Source organism: Lutjanus erythropterus, chromosome 23, assembly GCF_056507025.1.
Source record: "Lutjanus erythropterus isolate fLutEry1 chromosome 23, fLutEry1.hap2, whole genome shotgun sequence".
Classification (NCBI taxonomy): Eukaryota; Metazoa; Chordata; class Actinopteri; order Lutjaniformes; family Lutjanidae; genus Lutjanus; species Lutjanus erythropterus.
The window spans coordinates 26,313,827-26,333,658 of record NC_139339.1 but is presented as its reverse complement, the minus strand read 5'-3'; the positions used below and the strand labels follow the sequence as shown (position 1 = coordinate 26,333,658).

The window sequence follows — 19,832 nt, the reverse complement described above, 5'->3', positions numbered from 1 at the left end:
GGTTTGTCGGTCCATCCGTGACTTTTGTCCAGACTGAAATCTCTCAACTATTGGATGGATTTCCATGAGGGATGAATCCTATAACCTGGTTTGTTACACAGAACCATCAATGAAGTCCTTAGAACCTGTTTGGAAAAGGGCAAGTACTTTCAAAAAAACACTCAGCAGGTGATTGGATAAACTATCTGTCTATCTCGTCTAACACTGGCTAACTTAAGCCAATCAGATCAAAGTCTTTCCCATCTTTTTCAATCAAGAAAAGCCTTCAGTACCTCTTCAGGAGCCGCTGCTGTCACACCTAAAACCACAGCCGTAGCTGCCAGTAGTCCCTCCTAGGATAGTGATCGGCTTCACCACACATGGTGCAGATTCTTGCGTGATCTTGCGAATCCAGCTGCGGTGCTTACTGCCCTTCAAAATTTTTCATCTGACACCAAGGAATACCTGCAGAATCCTTCCCATCAGCCTCAATATTGCAAGTCACCATGACAGCTCCCATGCCCACCTTTTATAGCAGAATTGGGACCAGATTATTGTCCTGCAAATGACAAGTAAGTCTCAAGGCTTTGGACTCAAGTCCTGAGTCAAGTCCCAACTCCTAAACTTTTAGTTTCAAGTCCTAATAATCCCATAATGTGCTCTTCACCAAAGGTAATGCCATTTTACCAACAAGGCCTTGACCTGCTGTTCTTAGTGGTGCTTCAAATGTTGAACCAAGTTGGTAATTTTCCACCCACGTGTTTTGCATGCTGCCAAATTCAAATCAAATTCAATCAAAGCTCTAGATCTAGCTCAATCTGGTCATAATGTCAGTTTAGCTGCAGCGCTAGCCTTCGCAGCAGCAGCAGTAACAGCAGTGTGAGCCTTCAAAGTTCATATTGGTCAAACTGAGGTGTAGATGTTGAAGGTGTTTGTGGTCTCACATGTCTATGAGTAGCGCTCAATGTGTAAGGGAAGTTGAGGTCAGCATGGGTGATTTATGATATGGCACTGGGGAGAGTGTGAAGCCAGACTCGCACACCAGAAACACTGACGCCACAAGAAGCCTGTTGGCAGTGCGGCAGTATGAAGTCACTCCAGCCGGTGCATAGAAGCACCACTGTCTGTCACACACCACTGGCATGTTCTCTGTACCATCCTCTGACGCAGCCTCCGTCCCACATGTATGGACGGGTTACAGTATGAGGGCAGCCACCAGCGGACTCACTGAGAGCCTTTTGTCTTCATTCATATTATGGAGATTACAGCACTGAATGAGTGGGGCTCATAGTGGACAATGAAGCCACTCTTCAACAATACAACCAACATACAGTAGATTTAAACATGCATGCATACAGTTACAAGCATCAAGTGCACATGCACATACAGTGATTGTCTGGAACAACCTGTGTTACCGTGCAATATTTAAGATCTACTGTATATCAGAGGCGTGGACTCACATGATTTGGAGTTAAGTCAAGTCAAGTCACAAATATGATGGCTTGAGACTCAACTTGACAAAATCATGACTCATGACTCGATTTGGACTTGAGCCTTTTGACTTGAAAATACTTGAAATCTTCTCCCAAGTCCAAAGATGAAAAAGTCTAATATTTAAAAAGTGTGAATCCACCAATTAATTAATTTCCCTTCATTTCCTTAATCAACTAACGTTAACATAATTAATTCTCAGCAAGTCGACTTCAGTTGGAAAAAATGGTGCCAAAGATAATTTCCCTCACGTATAAGAACTACAAGGTGATAAACAAAAAATGAATTGCAGTAAATGTGTGAGCTAAAAATTACAGATGGAGATGCAACAAGTTCCAACTTGGTTCAACATCTTGAGTTGCACAAAGAACAGTAAGTCAAGGCTAAAATGGTGTTACATTTAGTGAAGAGTGCATTATATGAGTGGTTTAGGTCTTGAAACTCAAAGTTTAGGACCTGGGACTTGACTTGAGACTTGCTTGTCTTGACTTAGAACTTAAATACAGACTTGAGACTTAGTTGTGACTTCCAAACCAATTAATTGCATGATTCCACCTCTGAGTACCCACCCAGCAAAACTTAGCTGCAAAAACAGCTTTGCCAGTCATCTAGGATCATCTACGTTTAGCTTTGGTTTAAAAAGGAAAGGTGAAAGATGAAGAGACGTCTTTGATGAAGAGACAACTACTTAAGGATGCCTGGTTTTAGTTGAAAATGAAAGGCAAAAAGGTGTCTTTCTCATGTAGTTGAAAAGATCACTGCTCAAGGACATCCATCTTCATCCAGTTTTCGTTGAAAATAAAAGGTGAAAAGGTCTATTTTTTCGTGTTGTTGAAAAGGACGTTGCTTTTGGTTGAAAGTGAAAGGTGACAAGACATGTTTTTCTTGTCATTGAAAAGACAGTGTATGTTTTGGCTAAATCTGGACCAAATCAGACTGAATAATTATGGCCCAATTCTCGATGTCTATTTTTGGGCTAAAATTTGACCAAATTTGGGCTAAATCTGCATCAAATCAGATGGACTCAAACATGGCCCAGTTTTCTATGTCTATTTTTAGACTAAATCTGGACTAAATTTGGGCTAAGTTTGGACCAAATCTGATAAGCACAGCACATTTCAATGTCTATTTTTGGGCTAAATTTAGATCAAATTAGACAAACTAAACACATATTTTAGACTACATTTGGACTAACTTTGGGCTAAATTTGGACCAAATCAAATGGACCAAGCACAGCCCAAATTTCAACATCTGATTTTGGGCAAAATTTTGACTAAATTTGGGCAAAGTTTGGACCAAATCAGATAAACACAGCCCAAATTTCACCGTCTATTTTTGGGCTATGATGGGCCGACCAAATTTAGCCCAAAAGACAACATTGAATTGATGTTGTGTGCTGGTTGGGTAACAGCCTAGCAGTAGGCAAAGTGGTTAAAAAACAGGTAAAGGGAAAGAAAAAATAATCCAATAAAGACATTAAATATCAGGCAAGATAAGGAAGCTAATAGTTGGCAGAATGCAACAGGAAACACAGAAATAGTAATGCAACAATGAGGTATCAGCGTGCTGTAAATAACGTGAGAAACAGCACAGAGCTGTTCTGTTGGGGAAGTTCCTGCCATTAGCAGTGTTAATTTGTAATACATTGCAGAGCAAAGAATTTCTGTTTCAAGGTTGTACAAGTTTATTTTCATACTGAAACCTCTGACTGCTGGAAGGATGGCAAATATTCAGAGTGTAATTTGTAGTAAATGGAGTAAAACAAAATACATAAAAGCTGTTTGTTGGGTCATTTTCCATTCTTTTTGGTGTTAACCGTGGCAGATTTGACATGCATGTGGAATGCTCCAAGAAAAATTGCAGTGAGATTTCTAAACCCCTCATACTTGTTTTTTCAATTTCAAAGAGTAAAGAACATAACTTGAAAAACTGCTCATATTATCAACCTCTGTACTTTCAAAAGAAGATGGAAGTTGAATGTATTATTTCAGGCATTCAGCAGAGAGAAATAACTGAGCCGAGACCAGACCAGACTGCAACTTCTGTTTTCTGCTTCACCAGTTTCCCCATCCTCTGCTTCAAAGTCAAACTGTCAACAGATAGCTCAGGCTCTCTGTGGTTCCTCCTGTTCTCTACGTCATCAGAGAAACCAAAGCGAGATACTTTCATAACCAAGGCTGAGAAAACTTAAGGTCTCAGTATGCTCAAAATGCACAAGGTCATATGATGTATTTTAAAGGTACAAGAGCAACACTCAGTCTCGACAATCTCCCCTCAAAGGCAACACTACCTACTTTCTTAGCGCCACATATTTAACAAATTGCTCCGTTAAGTGGATGCAATTGTTGGATTGCCTGTTTTGGAAAGACAAATGCAGCTCTCCCTGACCTGCCATAAGGAAGGGGAGCTCTGACTCTGCTGGTTCAGATGAAGCCAGACTACCAGAGTGCTAACTCATTATTGACCTGATAGGTGGTTGTGTGTGATGTGTGGCTGCAGAGTGTATCCTGAGGCTAATCAATGCACTTGAGAGTGAGTGCTCATCAATGCATGAAAATAAAAAGCCTGGATTGTGTGGGATTGCATTGGTCTGCTCTTTATACAGATGCACACAGGAAGGGGAGGGATTTTGTTTGCTTTGAACACTGAACAACACTCACTAAATTCTTATCACATTTTGTCTTTGCAGTTGACCAAGTGAAGTTTGGACCTCCGCTGAGGAAAGTCACGGAGCCTTATCCTGACTTGGTAAAGAACTTTTTCTGAAAGATATTATTGTAACAGTGCTGTGTACTCATGTATTGAAAAGTATTAGGGCCAGATGTAGGATTAAAAAAAGAGAGTACAATAGAGAGAGAGAGTATTTCTTTTACTTTGCTTTTTGAGAATTAAGTCAAAATACTAAAGAAAAACAGAAAAAAATCTTTCTAAACATTTACTCGACATTTCAACTGTATTCTCTACATTTCAGTTCTCAACATTTTTTACTTTACTCCCGCCATTTTGACTTTATTTTCCACATTTCAACTTTATTTTCAACATTTCTTCTTTCAATTTCAATTTTATTCTTGACTTTTCAACTTTATTCTTTACATTTCTCTTTTATTCTCGATATTTTGACTTTATTCTCAACATTTCGTCTCTACTCTGAACTTTTCGACTTTATTCTCAATATTTCAACTTTATTCTCAAGATGTTGACTTTATTCTCAACTTTTTGACTTTATTCTCGACATTTCTTCTTTATTCTTGACATCTCACCTTTAAGATAAAAAAAAAAATCTCCTTTAATTTTTTCCCATGATGCCTGGCCCTAATACTTTTCCATGTGAAGAATACATGAACATGAATATAAGCAAAGGCTGTGTTGTGGTTCCCCTTTCAGCAGGGTGATGATGACTGGAGTCTGTCTGGAGATGAAGACAACTCGCCGTAAGACTTCTCTCTCTTTTCTTCTTTCCTCTTCTACCTACATGCTGTATTGGGAATATTATGGTTTTTCTCTATTGAGTTGTCACAGCTGTACAGGACGGCTCCCTCCAAGTGATCAGTAGTTACTCTGCAGTTAAGTATTCCTGATATTACTAATAGTGTGGGTATTAAAAAAAAAGAAAAAGTAGTAGTAGCAGAATTAGATTAGCAGTAATATAATTGTTAATAGTTTTAGCATATAAAGGATCATTCTGGATTATTACAACAGCTTATTTTTGTAGTTTTTGACCAATAATATTAACAATGTACTTGTCAAAGTAATGACTGAGGTCTGGGAACTTGAGGCATGACAGACAAGCAGTCAGGCGATCAGACAAGTTATAAACAAACCATTAAATTCAATTAAATTAACCATTAAATCCAGATTATGTAAACCACTGATTCCCAGCCTGGGTTTAAATTTACCCCACTAAGTACAACACTTCAAAAACAGCCCAACTAGAAAATAAGAATGCCAGATATTTCACTTACTTACTTTGAGCTGACTTTAAGAATATCCGTATTAATGTAAGATTTCCAGCGAGCATTAGTTTGTATTTTGATCTGCTCTCTGAGTTCTGCTCTCTGTCACGCATTTTTCAAATAGGTCACGTTAAACTGTAATATGTTAGTAAACCGTGCAGTTTGTATTCAGCACGGCCATTTGTATTTTGACGTACTCGTGTCCTGTAGACCGGACCAGGAGCCTGTTGCTAATTAAATGTAGCTGTAATATATTATTAAGACAAAGTTTACTTTTCAAATGCAAAACTTATTATTATAAGATTATTTTTATTTAGACAAAAATAAGACTTATCCCCAGAAACAAGGCTTTCTTTTACTTTCTTGAAATTTCTTTTTTGCAGTGTAATAAGAACTTCTGTAGACACACAGATTGTGGAGCAGCTCAGTAGATACTATATTCATAAACAGTGTTTGTCATTCAGAGGAAAAGTCAGCAGATACATGAGACTGCGTAGTGCTGCAGGGTTGATCTTTAGTTTATCCACTGGCAAAATAACAATAAACCCACAGTTATGAAAACTAGTTAGAATGCAAGACAAAAATATAGTTATTCCTAAGAGAAACTTTTCTTTTTAGCAACGTAAACCATGTTCCCAGATGTCAGCAGCAGGGCTTCAGCCACTTTAGCCACGACAACAAAGTCATGTCCTCACTTGCAGATGTGGAGACTTTTGTAAGCTGTCACAATGTGTGTGTTACTTTTGGACAAAATCAAAGGATAATTAGTTACTATTAGTGACTAAATAAAAATTTTAAAACAAAAATGTAATTATCTTTTAAATTTTTCATTCATATGACATTATGACCATGTGTTTATTCTGGTTTGGTTGGAGGAAAATAATGACAAGGAACATATCTGTACATTTCTAGTCAAAATGCATTGAGCACAAATACAAAATACATAACTTGCTAACACACAATATGTGTACCTTGTGTTCAGAGTGCATGGTGAAAAGAAAACTCACCTGGAAGAAAACATTGATACTTTTAGTCACGTTTAAAAACATAGGGTACTGGTGACCTTCGCCCACTTGTGGCCAAAATGAGTATTACAACAACAAACTGGGGAAAAAAAAATCACCTGCAAACACAAAAGTCATAAAAATTACCTTGGCAAAACTTTTTTTTCTGCCACCCGTTTCACAGAACATTTTTTATAGGAACTATCCTGGGTCAGGCTTAAAAAAATCACTTTTTTCGCACTTGCCCCTCAGGGTTTCAGTTCAGATGCCTGTTTAATTCCAACGACAATTTCATGAAATGGTCACAAAATTTAATCTTTGGCATGGACACAGATTTTCATTCTTTAATTGAGACACTCAGCATGACTTTCAAACTGATATGTTATCCACTGTCGTTCTCATTCTGCAGTCAAGTTAACAAATATGCAAGACTGTCAAAATAAAGGTCTTGGGTAGGTTTATGCACCAAATCTATCATAACTACCGCCTTACAGCCACAGTTAGCAAGTTATTAATTTATAGTAATGACGGAAAACTGCGAGAATAAGATCTGAGTTGTAATAAACTGGAATGATCCTTTAAGTTGGCTCTGAAAATTAGCAGTCCAAATATCAGCAGTACTTTGGGGCCTCAGAAAGCGACAGGAGTCCACCTCTGGTTCCTTCCCTCCCATTGTTACGGCCCATTCAGGCCCGTAGTCAGATAAACACCAGGTCTTCCTGTTGCAGGAGCCTGTTGGAATGTGTGGAGCAAGCTCTGCAGCTGAGGTAGGCCCCGTCCACCCACTAACAGCAGTGTGCCCCCTACCCCACCCTCCTCCTCCGCCCATCCTACATGAAATCACCTCAAATCAACTGCTGCTTGTGATGATTTATTTTACAATGTGAATATCAGCTAATGCCGAACATCTCTGACATAATCAGTGGGTTTGTGTTCACTCTCCGTTAATCCCAACTCCCAAAGTCCCGCCGAACCTCTTCATGAACTGGATGTGATTCAGCACAAACCCACTGGTTTTCAGCTTTTTGGCCTTTTTGTCTGCTTTGTTTTGTGGTGTTGCCTCAGATATGTGTTTGTGTGCTGCTCAGCATCTTCAGCATCTGCCTCTGTTGTCCAGCTTGTTGTCATGATGCTTGATTTTGGATCACGTCACGTGACCTGATTCTAAGATTTCTGGAACCTCATCAGGATATTGTTGCTCCCTTGTGTTTCAGGAGTTTAACCATTAAGAGGGCGCCATCTGCTGACGTGAGTGGAAACTATACAACCATAAATTGAAGCTGCAGTCTAATTGCATACTCTGTACTCATTATATCCAAGGTTTGAGTATTTAGCTGAAAAACTTGAGCATTAATTAAACCTAAGGAGGACAGAATAAATTTTACCTATAAATTCAGCAATAAAACTAACATCAATGATACAGGAAAGTTGAAATTTGTACTAATTCTGTAGGTGTTTGTTAAACAGAACTATCTGGGAAGTTGTCCCTAGAAACTGTTTGGAAATGGGCAGGTACTTAAAAAATTACTAGGCAGGTGATTGAATGAACCATCTGTCTAATATGTCTAACACAGGGTGACTTCAACCAATCAGATCAAACTCTTCCTGAAGGTCAGGAGAAGAGCGAAAACGTCTTTTCCACTGAGAAAAGCCTTCAGTGCCGCCCTTTGCTCTTAAAATGTCTCTGGAACTTAATTTAGATCCTGTTCCCTGTGGTGGAAATGTACCGAGTTCCTCTGAAAGTTCCTAGTCCCTGGGGAAGGTCTCTGCAGTGCAAACGCAGCTACATTAGAGCCTGGTGTACACTTTATAATATTAGTACACAGTATGCAATCAGCACACGGGTGGATATCACACACTAAACTTGACTTTGTCGGTCCTTCAGAGTTACTGATGTGTTTGTTTGCTGCTGTTTTCCAGGGAGGTAGGAAAAGTGGTTTGTTCAGCCCATCCACAGCCTCCTTGCCTGCCTTCAGCTCTTTAACTCCCAACACAGAGGACAGAGACCTGACGCTGAGACCGAGCTGCACGCTGGGCCCCGACACCGCCATCACCACTGACTCCCCCTCCACTACAGGTACAAGTCACCGTCATTTTACTAAACTTTATAAAGCCGTTATAACCTAATTAAGACCAATTAACAGCACATACACTGTGCGCACAGCATGTATTTTGATTGTTGAATGAGCAAAAAAAGTGGTTGTAAAAATAAGTACTCAAAGTTTTTAAGCTCATGTGATGTACTCAATTTCTTGTTCAAAAAAACTCAAATAATTTGGGTTCATTTAACATAACGAAAACATATTTACAGAAAGACGTTCAGTGTAGGAAATCAAGGAAATCAAATTTGTTTGTCATGTTTGCCAGCTTATTGAACGTGTTAACAGAACATCACAGTAAAAAGGAATTCATAACAACAGTTGACAATAATCACCAAAAACGTCATGAGGGATGTCTAAGGTTAGATAATTACTAGATCTATGTACTGTAGTTACTGGTTTTAAGTTTAAGCGTCAGATGATATCAAGAAAAAGACTGTCTCTTCCTCTGACTGTCTTTTGTGTGTTTGACCAGTGTTGGCCAGGTGCTCAGCCACACAGGACATCAGACAGCGCTGCAGTGGTCCATGTCTGCCTGTGGGGGACGCCGTAGTAGCAGAGAAGAGGAAGGTCACCACTGTTACGTCTCCAAAGAGAGAGACACCACTGTCACCTGAGTGGAGCACTCTGAGGAGAAAGACCGAGGACTCTGTGAGTTCCAACCAAACTTATTCCTCCCGTTAAACATGAATAAACGTGTGATTTGCTAACCTAATAACTTCCTAATGAACAAATGTTTGTCTATAAGAAGACAAATCATGCAACAAGATGTTGGTTTGTAATGCATCTCATGTACAGTTTTTATCATCCCCTATGTTTTGTTTTGTTATGTGTAACCTTTGACATTTCTAGAGGGCTGATTGTCATGGACTCCCTCCTACCCCTCAAGTCCATGTAAGTGTGAAATCTAACAGCATGTGACCTACAGTAAAATCTGATCAGTAGCAAAACCCTGAACACTAACAAGACAGGTTTCCTTGCATGGCATGAGACAAGCTGCTCCAAGAACAGTTTTCATGTAAAACTCCAGCCTGTGTTTTTATAGCTGAAATATTTTTGGTTGTCCTTAGCTTCAGTTTATACACGTTTCCAGAAACTTCCAGAAACCTGATATATTTGGTATCTTTGGAAACCTCACTACTCATTTACTGCTTGCTGGTATTTGGAGTCACCAATGTGCAAAGTAGCCTGTTGGAAGTTATAATTGTAGTAAATATACATGCTGCTTTTTATGGAAGCTCATTTGTGCCAAAGAGATGAAAAAAGAAGATCCTGTAAGTCAGTATAATGAGAAACTTTCACCATGATACTAACTCATTATTTGGAAACTGAATCATTGGTTTGAGAAAGTTTCTCATTATTATGAGATATTAACTGATTACTTTGATAAGTTTTGTTTCTATTCTCACTATGATACTGAATCTGTATTTTGAGAAAAAAAAAATCACATTATTTTGAGATGCTAACTAATTGCTATGAGATACCAATTCATAATTTTTAGATACTGAGTCATTATTGTGAGGTACTAAATCATTATTTTGAGGCACTACCTCACTATTTTGAGGTGCTCTCTCATTATTTTGAGATAATAAGTCATTATTTTAAAGTACTACCTCATTATTTTTGACATACTAAGTCATTATTTTGAGGTACTAACTCATAATTTGAAATTATAGGTCATTATTTTGAGATGCCACCTCATTACTTTGACGCTCTACCTCACTATTTTGAGGTACTACCTCATTATTTTGAGACAATAAGTCACTAGTTTGAGGTACTAAGTCATTACTTTGAGATAATAAGTGATTATTTTGAGGCATTACTTCAATATTTTGAGGCATTACCTCATTATTTTGAGATAAGTCATTATATTGAGGTACGTCCTCATTGTTTTGAGGCAACACCTCACTATTTTGAGGTACTTCCTCTTTATTTTGAGGCACTACCTCACTATTTTGAGGTACCACCTCATTATTTTGAGGTAATAAGTCATTATTTTGAGGTAATAAGTCATTATTTTGAGATACTAACTGATTATTTTGAGATAATGTGTCATTAATTTTAGATACTAACTGATAATTTTAAGATACTAACTCATTATTTTGAAATAAAAAATAAGTAATTTAAAATACTAACTCATTACTTGATAAGAGGGTCTCATTATGACTTACAGAATTTTTTTTCCATCATATTTGGTGGAAATGGGCTGGCTGCCACAGTTTTTGTTGGAATAAACATCCTTCCAAACCTGAAGGGTCAATGTAGCCTTTGTCAGATCATTAGTGACTGAGTTGCTGTGCTGGTTCTATAGATGGGAGCCTGCTTCTCCAAAGTCTTCAACGGTTGTCCTCTTAAAATCCACTGTGCTGTCACCTGGATTTTACCCAAGACAAGAGGTAATGTCTCTTAATGTCCTTACACTCTAATGAATGTAGTTTTTGCTTCAGAACAGAGTAAAGTCAGCTTTACTAGGTATCTCAACAATTGTACAAGTAACAAAAATGTCATTGTTCAATGTCATTTATATTATGGTATGTTTGTTATGTTTTCTCCCCTTTAACAATCACTTTTCCTCCTCAGATCAGTACCTTATTCTTGGAGCAGAGGAGGGTATCTACATACTGAACCTTAATGAACTCCATGAAGATACACTAGAGAAGGTAAGAAAAAGACTGGTCCAGTGCTCATTCAAGAAAAAACCTACAGGGAGATGGTTGAGAGGAAAGGTTTGGCTGATCTTAATGGTGTTTTGTCATTGGACACCATGTTGGAGCATAAGATGGTTCATATGTGTGCTGAGTACCATCTTAGTTCAAAGACCAGTGATCGGAAACGCGGCTCTGGGTGATTGTGGAACCTCAGATTTAGGAGGACTAATGTTGATTCTGTCCTATCCTGTGTGGTTTGTGGACTTGGAGAATTCTCATCGTTGCGTCCTTCAGGGAGTCTTGTTGATGGTATGCTGTGAAAGTGAGCCATCTGGTATTAGTATATCCAGAAAAGAGAACTGAGAAGTAAGTCACAGGTGTTTAAGCTGGATGTTAACATTTACCAAGGTTGTCCCTCATCACCAGTTCAGATTTTTAAGGACGGAATCTGTGATTGTTCATGATGTTGTTTTACTGACTACTGACTTAGTCAAAACTGTGCCTCCCAAGGCCTGTTTCACCAAATTAGCTAGCTGAAAAACAACTTTTTGGGTTCCGAACCAATTTGTTTTTGGTGGTGATACTCCAAAAACTGGTCAGAATTAGGTGCTTGAACATGAGCTGGGCCAGTTCAATGTTGGTGGAAAAGGTCTACCAGTGTGCACTTGGTTGGTTTGTAGCCAAGTGTGAATTTGCTAGGATGGGGCCATGGTACTGTGAAAAATGCTCCTTGCAAGCTACTTGCCCAAATGAAAAGTAGGGCTGGGTATTGGTACTTCATACCTTTCAGGTATTGATTGAAATCCATTGCCAAATGGTACTGAAACTTCTTGAGCCAAGTGCTCCTTTTGGTATTAGACAAAAAATGACTACTACATGGTTTTACTTGTAGCCAATCACTGTAAGCATTCTTCATAAAGAAGAACCCTTGGAAAAGGGGATCAAACAGAGTATTCTTTTGGTACTGGCATCACATTAAGGGAACTGGTGTCTTATTTTTTTAAATGATACTCTGCCCTAACTTAGTGGTTCAAGCATGTCCTCAGTGTCTTGTTCATGAATGATGGAAAGATGGAGCATGAGAGCAACAGATGGATTGGAGCTGCATCTGTACTGTGGTAAGGAAGGAGCTGAGTCTCTTGATTTTGTTCCAACCCTCAGCTGTGGTCATGAGCTCTGGGTAATGACTGAAAGAATGAGATCAGGGATACGAGAGTCCTTCACAGGGTGTTTGGACTCACCCTTAGAGACAGGGTGAGGAGGTCAGAGATCTGCAATGATTTCACAGAAGAACAACTGAAAGGAAGCAGTTGAGCAGCTTCTGAGGCTGTATTACAGAAACTTTCTGTTGTAAATGTAAGATAGGAAGAGTAAATAATTGCTTTCTAGGGCTTGAAATACATACTGATTTTCTATTATATCTTTTATACTTTTGCCAGTATGGTCATGAAGTTGTCATTAAATTTAATTGTAAGTGGTATTACAAAGGTCTTCAAAAAGTCCCTGAAGGTACCTGGTGTATCAACATGTGGTAAATATGAACTTACATGAACTATTTGATGAATTGTTTTCTGTGTTTTCCACAGCTGCTCCCTCAGCGCTGCACGTGGCTGTATGTTATGAACAATGTGCTGATGTCCGTATCAGGTAACAGATCTCTTGATGTCACTTTTGCCAGAAAACACAGAGTGCTGCTTTTCTAACGAAGTATCCGTCCTGCAGGGAAGTCGTCCCAGCTTTACTCCCACAGTCTGACGGCTCTGTTTGAACAGAGAGGACATCTGCAAAAGAAACACAGCAGTCTGTCTCTCAGCACCAACCGCTTCACTGAGAGGATCAACCCCAGGTAGGACAGGACACAAGATAGCCTGTAAATGTTATGGGAAGGTGGTTAGTAGGAGTATTGTTAAAAGTCTCAAGTCTCTTATGGTTGTTGTGAGCGTTCTGTCATCTGCTGCAAGCTGTCCAGTCTGCTTAGAACACTGCATACCTATATCTAAGGAGTTCAGCATTGTATTATCATCTCTCCTTCAGCAGTGATTACTTGTTTAGTGTCTATCAGTCTTTAATTCTAAATATTTCTGCCGTTACTTTTACTCCACAAAGTTAATGTTTGAAGATGATCATCTGATTAAATACAGGCTAACGTTAAATGTTAACGTTAGCTGACACTGACCATGATGGAATTGACTGCGTTTTTTAAAAATGTCTTCATCTTTCAGTTACCGTTTCGTCTCTGTCACAGTTGGCTTCACTGTTTTATGTGTTTTGAGCCCTCTTTGTTTTCTTGGCTGAAACTGATATGTTATAATATGCCTGTAACATTATGTGGTCAAGAATTACCTGGATCCCACCTGTAGGTGACATTAATAATTAATGTGGTCTGTCTTTAGGTTTAACATTAGCCAGCACATGGTGGCAGTGGAACGTGGATGATTAAGTTACCTGAACATTTTTATAGTCATGGCAAAGCAGTACTCTTATGGGAACAAGTGTGGCAAGCAAACAAACACTCACTCATGTTTTCAAACGCCAATCTAATCAAGTTAACTTCCCTTAGCTGTAAAGCTAGTAGCTAATGTTAGAGGGATGATGCTAAGCTAAACATGTTTGATAAACATCCATAGGTGCTAACAGTAACTTTGACATCACCTGTCCAGGTACATATTCAGGTACCTGATGTGGTTGATCCAGCTTTTGTGTGAAGTTATTATAGCCAAAGATTCTGACCAATGACACAGCAGCTGCAGATGGTGTTTTTGTGGCAGGCTACAGTCATCTGTGGCCATGCACACTAGATGCATATGGTTACAAATGATAATATGGGAGGGCACGACATTCAGCCAATGTTGCACCATCATGTTTCTACAGGAGCCCAGAATAGTTGAACGAAACAGTGGCTCTAGATCAACAACATGTATTAGAAATGGACAAAATCACAGGTCCCCAAAAGTGAAGTCCAAGCATCTTGATTGCCCCCTGGTGGCTGGCTGCAGTACAGTGATGAGGTGTTTGCATTCTGCAAGCTCACCTGCTAAATACCACTTAATCCTATACACTGGTCCTTAAAGTGCAACTACAGTTCAAGTCACAAACTCTAGTCCACATCTATAGTAGAAGTAATACCAGAACTGTAGGTGCAGTAATAATAGTGTCATTCTTGATTCTACCTCTGGGTGGCACCAGAGTAAGACATTTTGAAACTTATACATAGTGGGTTTAAGTGAGGTTTTCTTACTGTGTTCTTACTGTGTGAACTGTGTATTACGTCTCAATCCACAGAAAGTATGCCATATCTGTGAAGATTCCAGACACTAAAGGCTGTAGGAGGTGTAGTGTAGGTAAGTGATGCAGAATTTACTCTACATGCTTTTATTTTGTTTGTTCAGTAAAACCAACATCAGACTCTGCACCTTGTTGTCTCACAGCAAGAAACCCGTACACTGACAGTACGTTTCTATGTGCGGCGGTTCCAACTGGCCTGGTTCTACTGTTGTGGTATGAACCTCTCCAGAAGTTCATGCATCTAAAGGTTTGTACACTCTTACACTTAAAATGGTCTTCAGTGAAATATAGTGCTTTGATCTGTGGTATATTCTGTTGTATTCTTGAGTCTATATAAGGCTGACCTGATTCTTTCATATCCTGTTATCTAAAAATGACAGTCATGACTCTTCCTCTTTGTGTTGCCATCTGTTTGACTTACAGCACATAGCAATAAAGCTACCAGACTCTCTGCCAATATTTGAGCTGCTGGTGTTGGTGACGGATGAGTTTCCTCAGCTGTGCGTCGGGGTGAGGGACTGTAGTAACGGGAAAGGCCCAAACAGCCAACAGCTCAAGTTTGATATTATAGAGCTGAACAGCACACCTATTTCAACACCAGGTAGGACGGAGCGCTGTGTTTGTACACTGCCTGATTACAGAGTTACACTTAAAGAGATTGTTCGACATTTTTGAGGTGTGGTTGAATGAGGTTCTTATCCATAGTCAGTGTATTGGTGCTCCTGGTTCTCCAAATTGGGGGCGTGTCGACCGCCATCTATGTACAAGTACCTCATAAAACCACACTTAAAAAAAATCTGAACTATTCCTTTAGAGCTTCAACTTAATCCTTTTCTTTGTCTCTCTGTGCGTGTGCAGATGGTGGAGGACTCAGGGCAGCACAGGTAACCCAACTGGACAGAGACACAGTTCTCATCGCATTAGAAAGTAAGTCACCTCCATCACAACACGTTGTAAACACTCCAGCCATCTCTCATGGTGACTCATAATGTCTCAATCTCGATCCTCATTGGACAGAAACTGTTAAGGTTGTGAACCTCCGAGGTCTTCCATCAAAAGAGCTGGCTGCCGAGATGGTCTTTGACTTCCCCATTGAAACTCTAGGTACAAACAATCATGTGAAAATCACAGTGACTGAGACTTTGAGTTTCCTGCTGACAGTTGAGTGACATGACGTGTTCTGACAGTCTGCTTACAGGACAGTTTGCTGGCTTTCTGGAAGCATGGCCTCAGAGGGAGGAGTTTTCATTCAGATGAGGTGATTAGCTACAAGATCTATGTCCAGCTGGGACAGAGCTGATGTTGTGTGTTTCTCTTGAGTCCATTTCATTCATGTGTATAAAAAGGTTAAATTTCATCTCTGTCTGCAGGTAACACAAGAAATTACAGATGAGAGTCGAGTATTCAGAGTTCTGGGAACAAACAGGTACGTTTACGCTAATCTGACAATATCAGTGTCATTCACTGGTGAAACAATAGCACTAACAGCAGCAGTATTGATAGTAGTGGAGTACAATAGAATAGAAGATAAAAACTAAAGTTGTATTTCCTGCAGAAAAGTTAGTGTGAATGCTGACATCTGAGCTGAATTTCAAAGCATTGTTGGAACTGAAGAAATGTGAAATGAATTATCTGAAAAATCTAGAAGCTGAAACCTGTAAAGTTGGCAGATTGTGGAAGCTGAACCAGTAGTAGTAGTAGTGGTGGTAGTAAAAGCTGAAGAAGAAGAGCTGGAGCAGAAGAGCTAAAGAAGAGATGAAGAAGTAGAAAAACTGAAGAAGAGGAAGAAGGGCTAAAAAAGTAGAAGAGCTAGAGAAGAAAAGCTGAAGAAGTAGAAGAGCTGAAGAAGTAGAAGACTTAAAGAAGAGCTGGAGAAGTGCTAGAAGAGCTGAAGAAGAAGCAGAAGAGCTAAAGAAGAGCTGAAGAAATGGAAGAGTAAAGAAGACAAAGAGTGGAAGAAGAAGTAGAAGAGCTGAAGAATAAGAGCTGCAGAAGAGCTTAAGTGCTAAAGAAGAACATTAAGCTAAAGAAGAGCTGAAGAAGTAGAAGTTGAAGAGGAGCTGAAGAAATGGAAGAGTAACGAAGAGGAAGAGCTTAAGTGCTAAAGAAGAACATAAGCTAAAGAAGAAGACCTGAAGAAGAAGAAGGGCTGAAGAAGTAGAAGAGAAGAAGAGGAAGAGTTGAATGCGAGCTGAATGAGGAGCTGAAGAAGGTCTTGTTGCTGCAGATAAAGCAACATCGGAGACAGAAAATAGCTGCTTTTCATGATATTCAACACACAAAATTAAAATGGCAAAGCACAAAAATGACAATCACCAAAAACCACCATGGTCTGAACAGAGCTAACACAAACACTAACAAAAAATAATTATTTAATTAATTTTGGAATATAAACCAGCAAACTTGATAAATCTACTACCATTTTAGTACAAAAACTCTGCGCTGTAACCATTCAGCTGTCAAGGTGCTTCACTCTGCATTTCTTTGGTCGTATTTGATCCAGTGAGATTTTTCCCTCTTTTCTTCTTGACTTTTTACAGGGACATCATCCTTCAGAGCACACCGACAGACGACCCGTCAGCACTGAGCAACCTGTACATCCTGACCGGACATGAAAGCAGCTACTGAGAGGAGACGGAGTACAGACCTGTTCTATAACCCTGTAGTGGAAATGATGTCCTCCATGACTGAAGCTGTAACAGACACCAGCACAAACTGATCCACTCTCTGCTGTGAATGACACAAGTCAGTATTTCATTCAGTTGTCCAGACTCTTGGACAACACGTGTATAAGAGAGACATGTCAACGTGATAAGTAAGTTTCTAACTCTTGGGTTTGCTGAATAAAGCCCCAAAAGCCAAGATTTTCATGTAAATGAATTCATCTTACGGCCTAATTCACAGTGTCAGAGCAGCAGGGAGGACAGTTCCATTCCTGCTGAGTGAGAGGCCGCAGTATGGACCTGTAGAACACCAAGGACGTAAAACATCTGTGACAGCACACGAGTTTCTGAACTGATGTTGTGAAGCTTTTTTTTTTTGGTTTACTGTTTGCTGCCGTCTTTGTTACTTACTGGAACCAGAACATTCGGTCCAATGGGAGGACACCTGGCAGGAACTGAGGAGGAAACACCAGAGCTGAGTGTGATAGGCTGAGACTTCTGTCAACCAATCACACGAACAAACCTTAAAGGGATTAAAGGGAATGCACAAAAGAGAAAGTGAGAATTTAAAACTTTTTTCACAGGATTTCTGAGGAATCTGACATCTTTGGAGCCAGTATTGATTGACCATAGGGTATATTCTTTTTTGGGTATACACACACTGGATTCTCCACAGAGTAATGCTGCATTAACATCATGCCCATTACCACTTTTGCGTAAATGTTATTCACGTCAACATCCAAGTCATAATTACAACCGGGAAACTCATATTTTTCTGAAAGCTCTGAATTAGCCCTTAATTGTATGGAAGCCAATGTTCAAGGTTCATTCAAGGTAATTAAACCCAAATTTAACGGATATATTGTTTGTCAGTGCACAGTATTTTTAAGCCTTATATTGTTATAACATAAAACATTTCAGTGTTAAAACTTATTATTGTAATGCAAAATGTGTCATGTTATAACCTGATAGCTTATAGTGTTATAACGTGATAATTAATATTGTTATAATCATGTTATAACAGTATAAGTTATGTTATAATGGATACGTTTTATGTTATAACAATATAAGTTATCACATTATAGCATGAAACTTTTCACGTTATAATAAGAAAAAAAATTGTCATATTAATGCAAAATCATCTTATTATTGCATGAAATATCTTGTTATAATGTGAAAAAAATCCTATTATAACAATAAACCTTCTACGTTATAACATGATACTGACCCATTTTTCTTTTACTGGTTGGCAGCAAATACTTACATATTCTGCTCCTAAGGTGAAAACACAGGAATGTCTCATGTCTGCCATCCATTCAATATGACCTGAATGCAACGTATGTCACCAAAAAAAAAAGCATTAATTAATCTTATATGAGGGATCTTCCTTACCGTCAAACAGCCGATGATAAGTTGTTTTTCATCTCTTCTACCTTTTGGCGTGTTGATTAAAGGAGTATTTGTTTTGACCATCAAACATTCACCACCATTGAAAACTTTAAAAGTGGAGGAAGGGTTTTAGTTTGCTACGCGGAGGATTCAGCTTTAGTCACTGTGTAACATACTATTCAAAATTCAAAAAACTCTGAAAAAAATGTACAGAAATACTGAATGCTAATATGTAAAACTGATCCAAATTCCAACCCTACTCACCGTAGTTTCTCATATAAGGCCTTTTTAAGCATTCTTACTGAGATACATGTTGTGTATGTTAACTCAAAGAACTGACGAGGTGTTCAAATTTTACTAGCCAGTACAGTAGTAGATACTCATTTGTCTTAAAATACAGTAAGATTTACACATATTTTGACTTTTAGAAAGACAGATGGAAGAAACCCTTTACAATAAAATACATTAGGTTAGCTTAGAAAACATGGTTTCAATTTCCAATATACTGCTCCCCATGAAACAACATGTCAGTGATATTTAGATTGTTAGCTTCAATGTTACAAAAAGTGTGTAACCATGTGAACTTTCCATATGTGACCATATAATTCTGAAAATCACATTTAAATGTATTTTGAGGATTTGTGAATGTGCAAATTTAGCTACATTTACATTATGTGCCGCCGTGTTGAGAGAGCTGAGAAATCCTGTTCTAGCGTGTGAACATGAAGGGTCCTTTCACTGCTGTCAGTTATCCACTGGTGCCAAACAGCTTTAACCTGTGACTCCATTTCCTTTATTTCAAATTCAACTCACACGTAGACTAAATGTACATTGATTTCATGAGGTGCCATAGAAACTGAATGCAATTAAATTGTACTTCTGCTTGTTTGACTAAAATGTAAATTCCACTACATTAGAGTTTTGTGTGTAATGATATTTATGGTATTTATGGAAAGGGAACTGTATAAGTAACACTCCCCTTTCCCTGACAGATACTTGAAAGATATAATATGTGTATGGCTTTGTTTTTTAAGATGATTTTATTGTTATTGTGTATAGACTTTATGTACATAACAATACAGTATGCTCTTACAATACACAGGGGTTGTAATATGCAAAATAAAGATTTTAATTTCCTTTGAAGCTGAGGCAGATTTGGTTACATTTCTTTGTCCTGAGAAAGATTCACTTGTAGCCAAAATAAACTTTATTTTACATTTCTGAACAGCAAAAACAGCAACTTGTGATGATGTGATTTTTCTTGAGGTTTTTATTACACTTAAAAATATCTTGATTACAACTCTCAAAAGCCTTGCGATGT

General features: G+C 38.6%; 1 protein-coding gene across 1 annotated transcript in view; it reads left to right on the top strand.

The window, feature by feature from the left end:
- map4k2 (mitogen-activated protein kinase kinase kinase kinase 2) overlaps positions 1-18,691 on the top strand; it is a 54,359-nt gene extending 35,668 nt beyond the window's left edge. Inside the window, exons 14-32 of the mRNA XM_084711720.1 lie at positions 4,160-4,218; positions 4,855-4,901; positions 7,156-7,194; positions 7,642-7,675; positions 8,348-8,504; positions 9,002-9,177; positions 9,379-9,420; positions 10,838-10,922; positions 11,107-11,186; positions 12,761-12,821; positions 12,897-13,020; positions 14,457-14,515; positions 14,603-14,706; positions 14,883-15,060; positions 15,318-15,386; positions 15,477-15,563; positions 15,647-15,717; positions 15,830-15,885; positions 17,000-18,691. Of these exons, the coding sequence (XP_084567846.1) occupies positions 4,160-4,218; positions 4,855-4,901; positions 7,156-7,194; positions 7,642-7,675; positions 8,348-8,504; positions 9,002-9,177; positions 9,379-9,420; positions 10,838-10,922; positions 11,107-11,186; positions 12,761-12,821; positions 12,897-13,020; positions 14,457-14,515; positions 14,603-14,706; positions 14,883-15,060; positions 15,318-15,386; positions 15,477-15,563; positions 15,647-15,717; positions 15,830-15,885; positions 17,000-17,087 (1,616 nt within the window). The 3' untranslated portion in view covers positions 17,088-18,691. The remainder of the gene's footprint in view (positions 1-4,159; positions 4,219-4,854; positions 4,902-7,155; positions 7,195-7,641; positions 7,676-8,347; positions 8,505-9,001; positions 9,178-9,378; positions 9,421-10,837; positions 10,923-11,106; positions 11,187-12,760; positions 12,822-12,896; positions 13,021-14,456; positions 14,516-14,602; positions 14,707-14,882; positions 15,061-15,317; positions 15,387-15,476; positions 15,564-15,646; positions 15,718-15,829; positions 15,886-16,999) is intronic.
- The last annotated feature ends 1,141 nt before the right edge of the window (positions 18,692-19,832 follow it).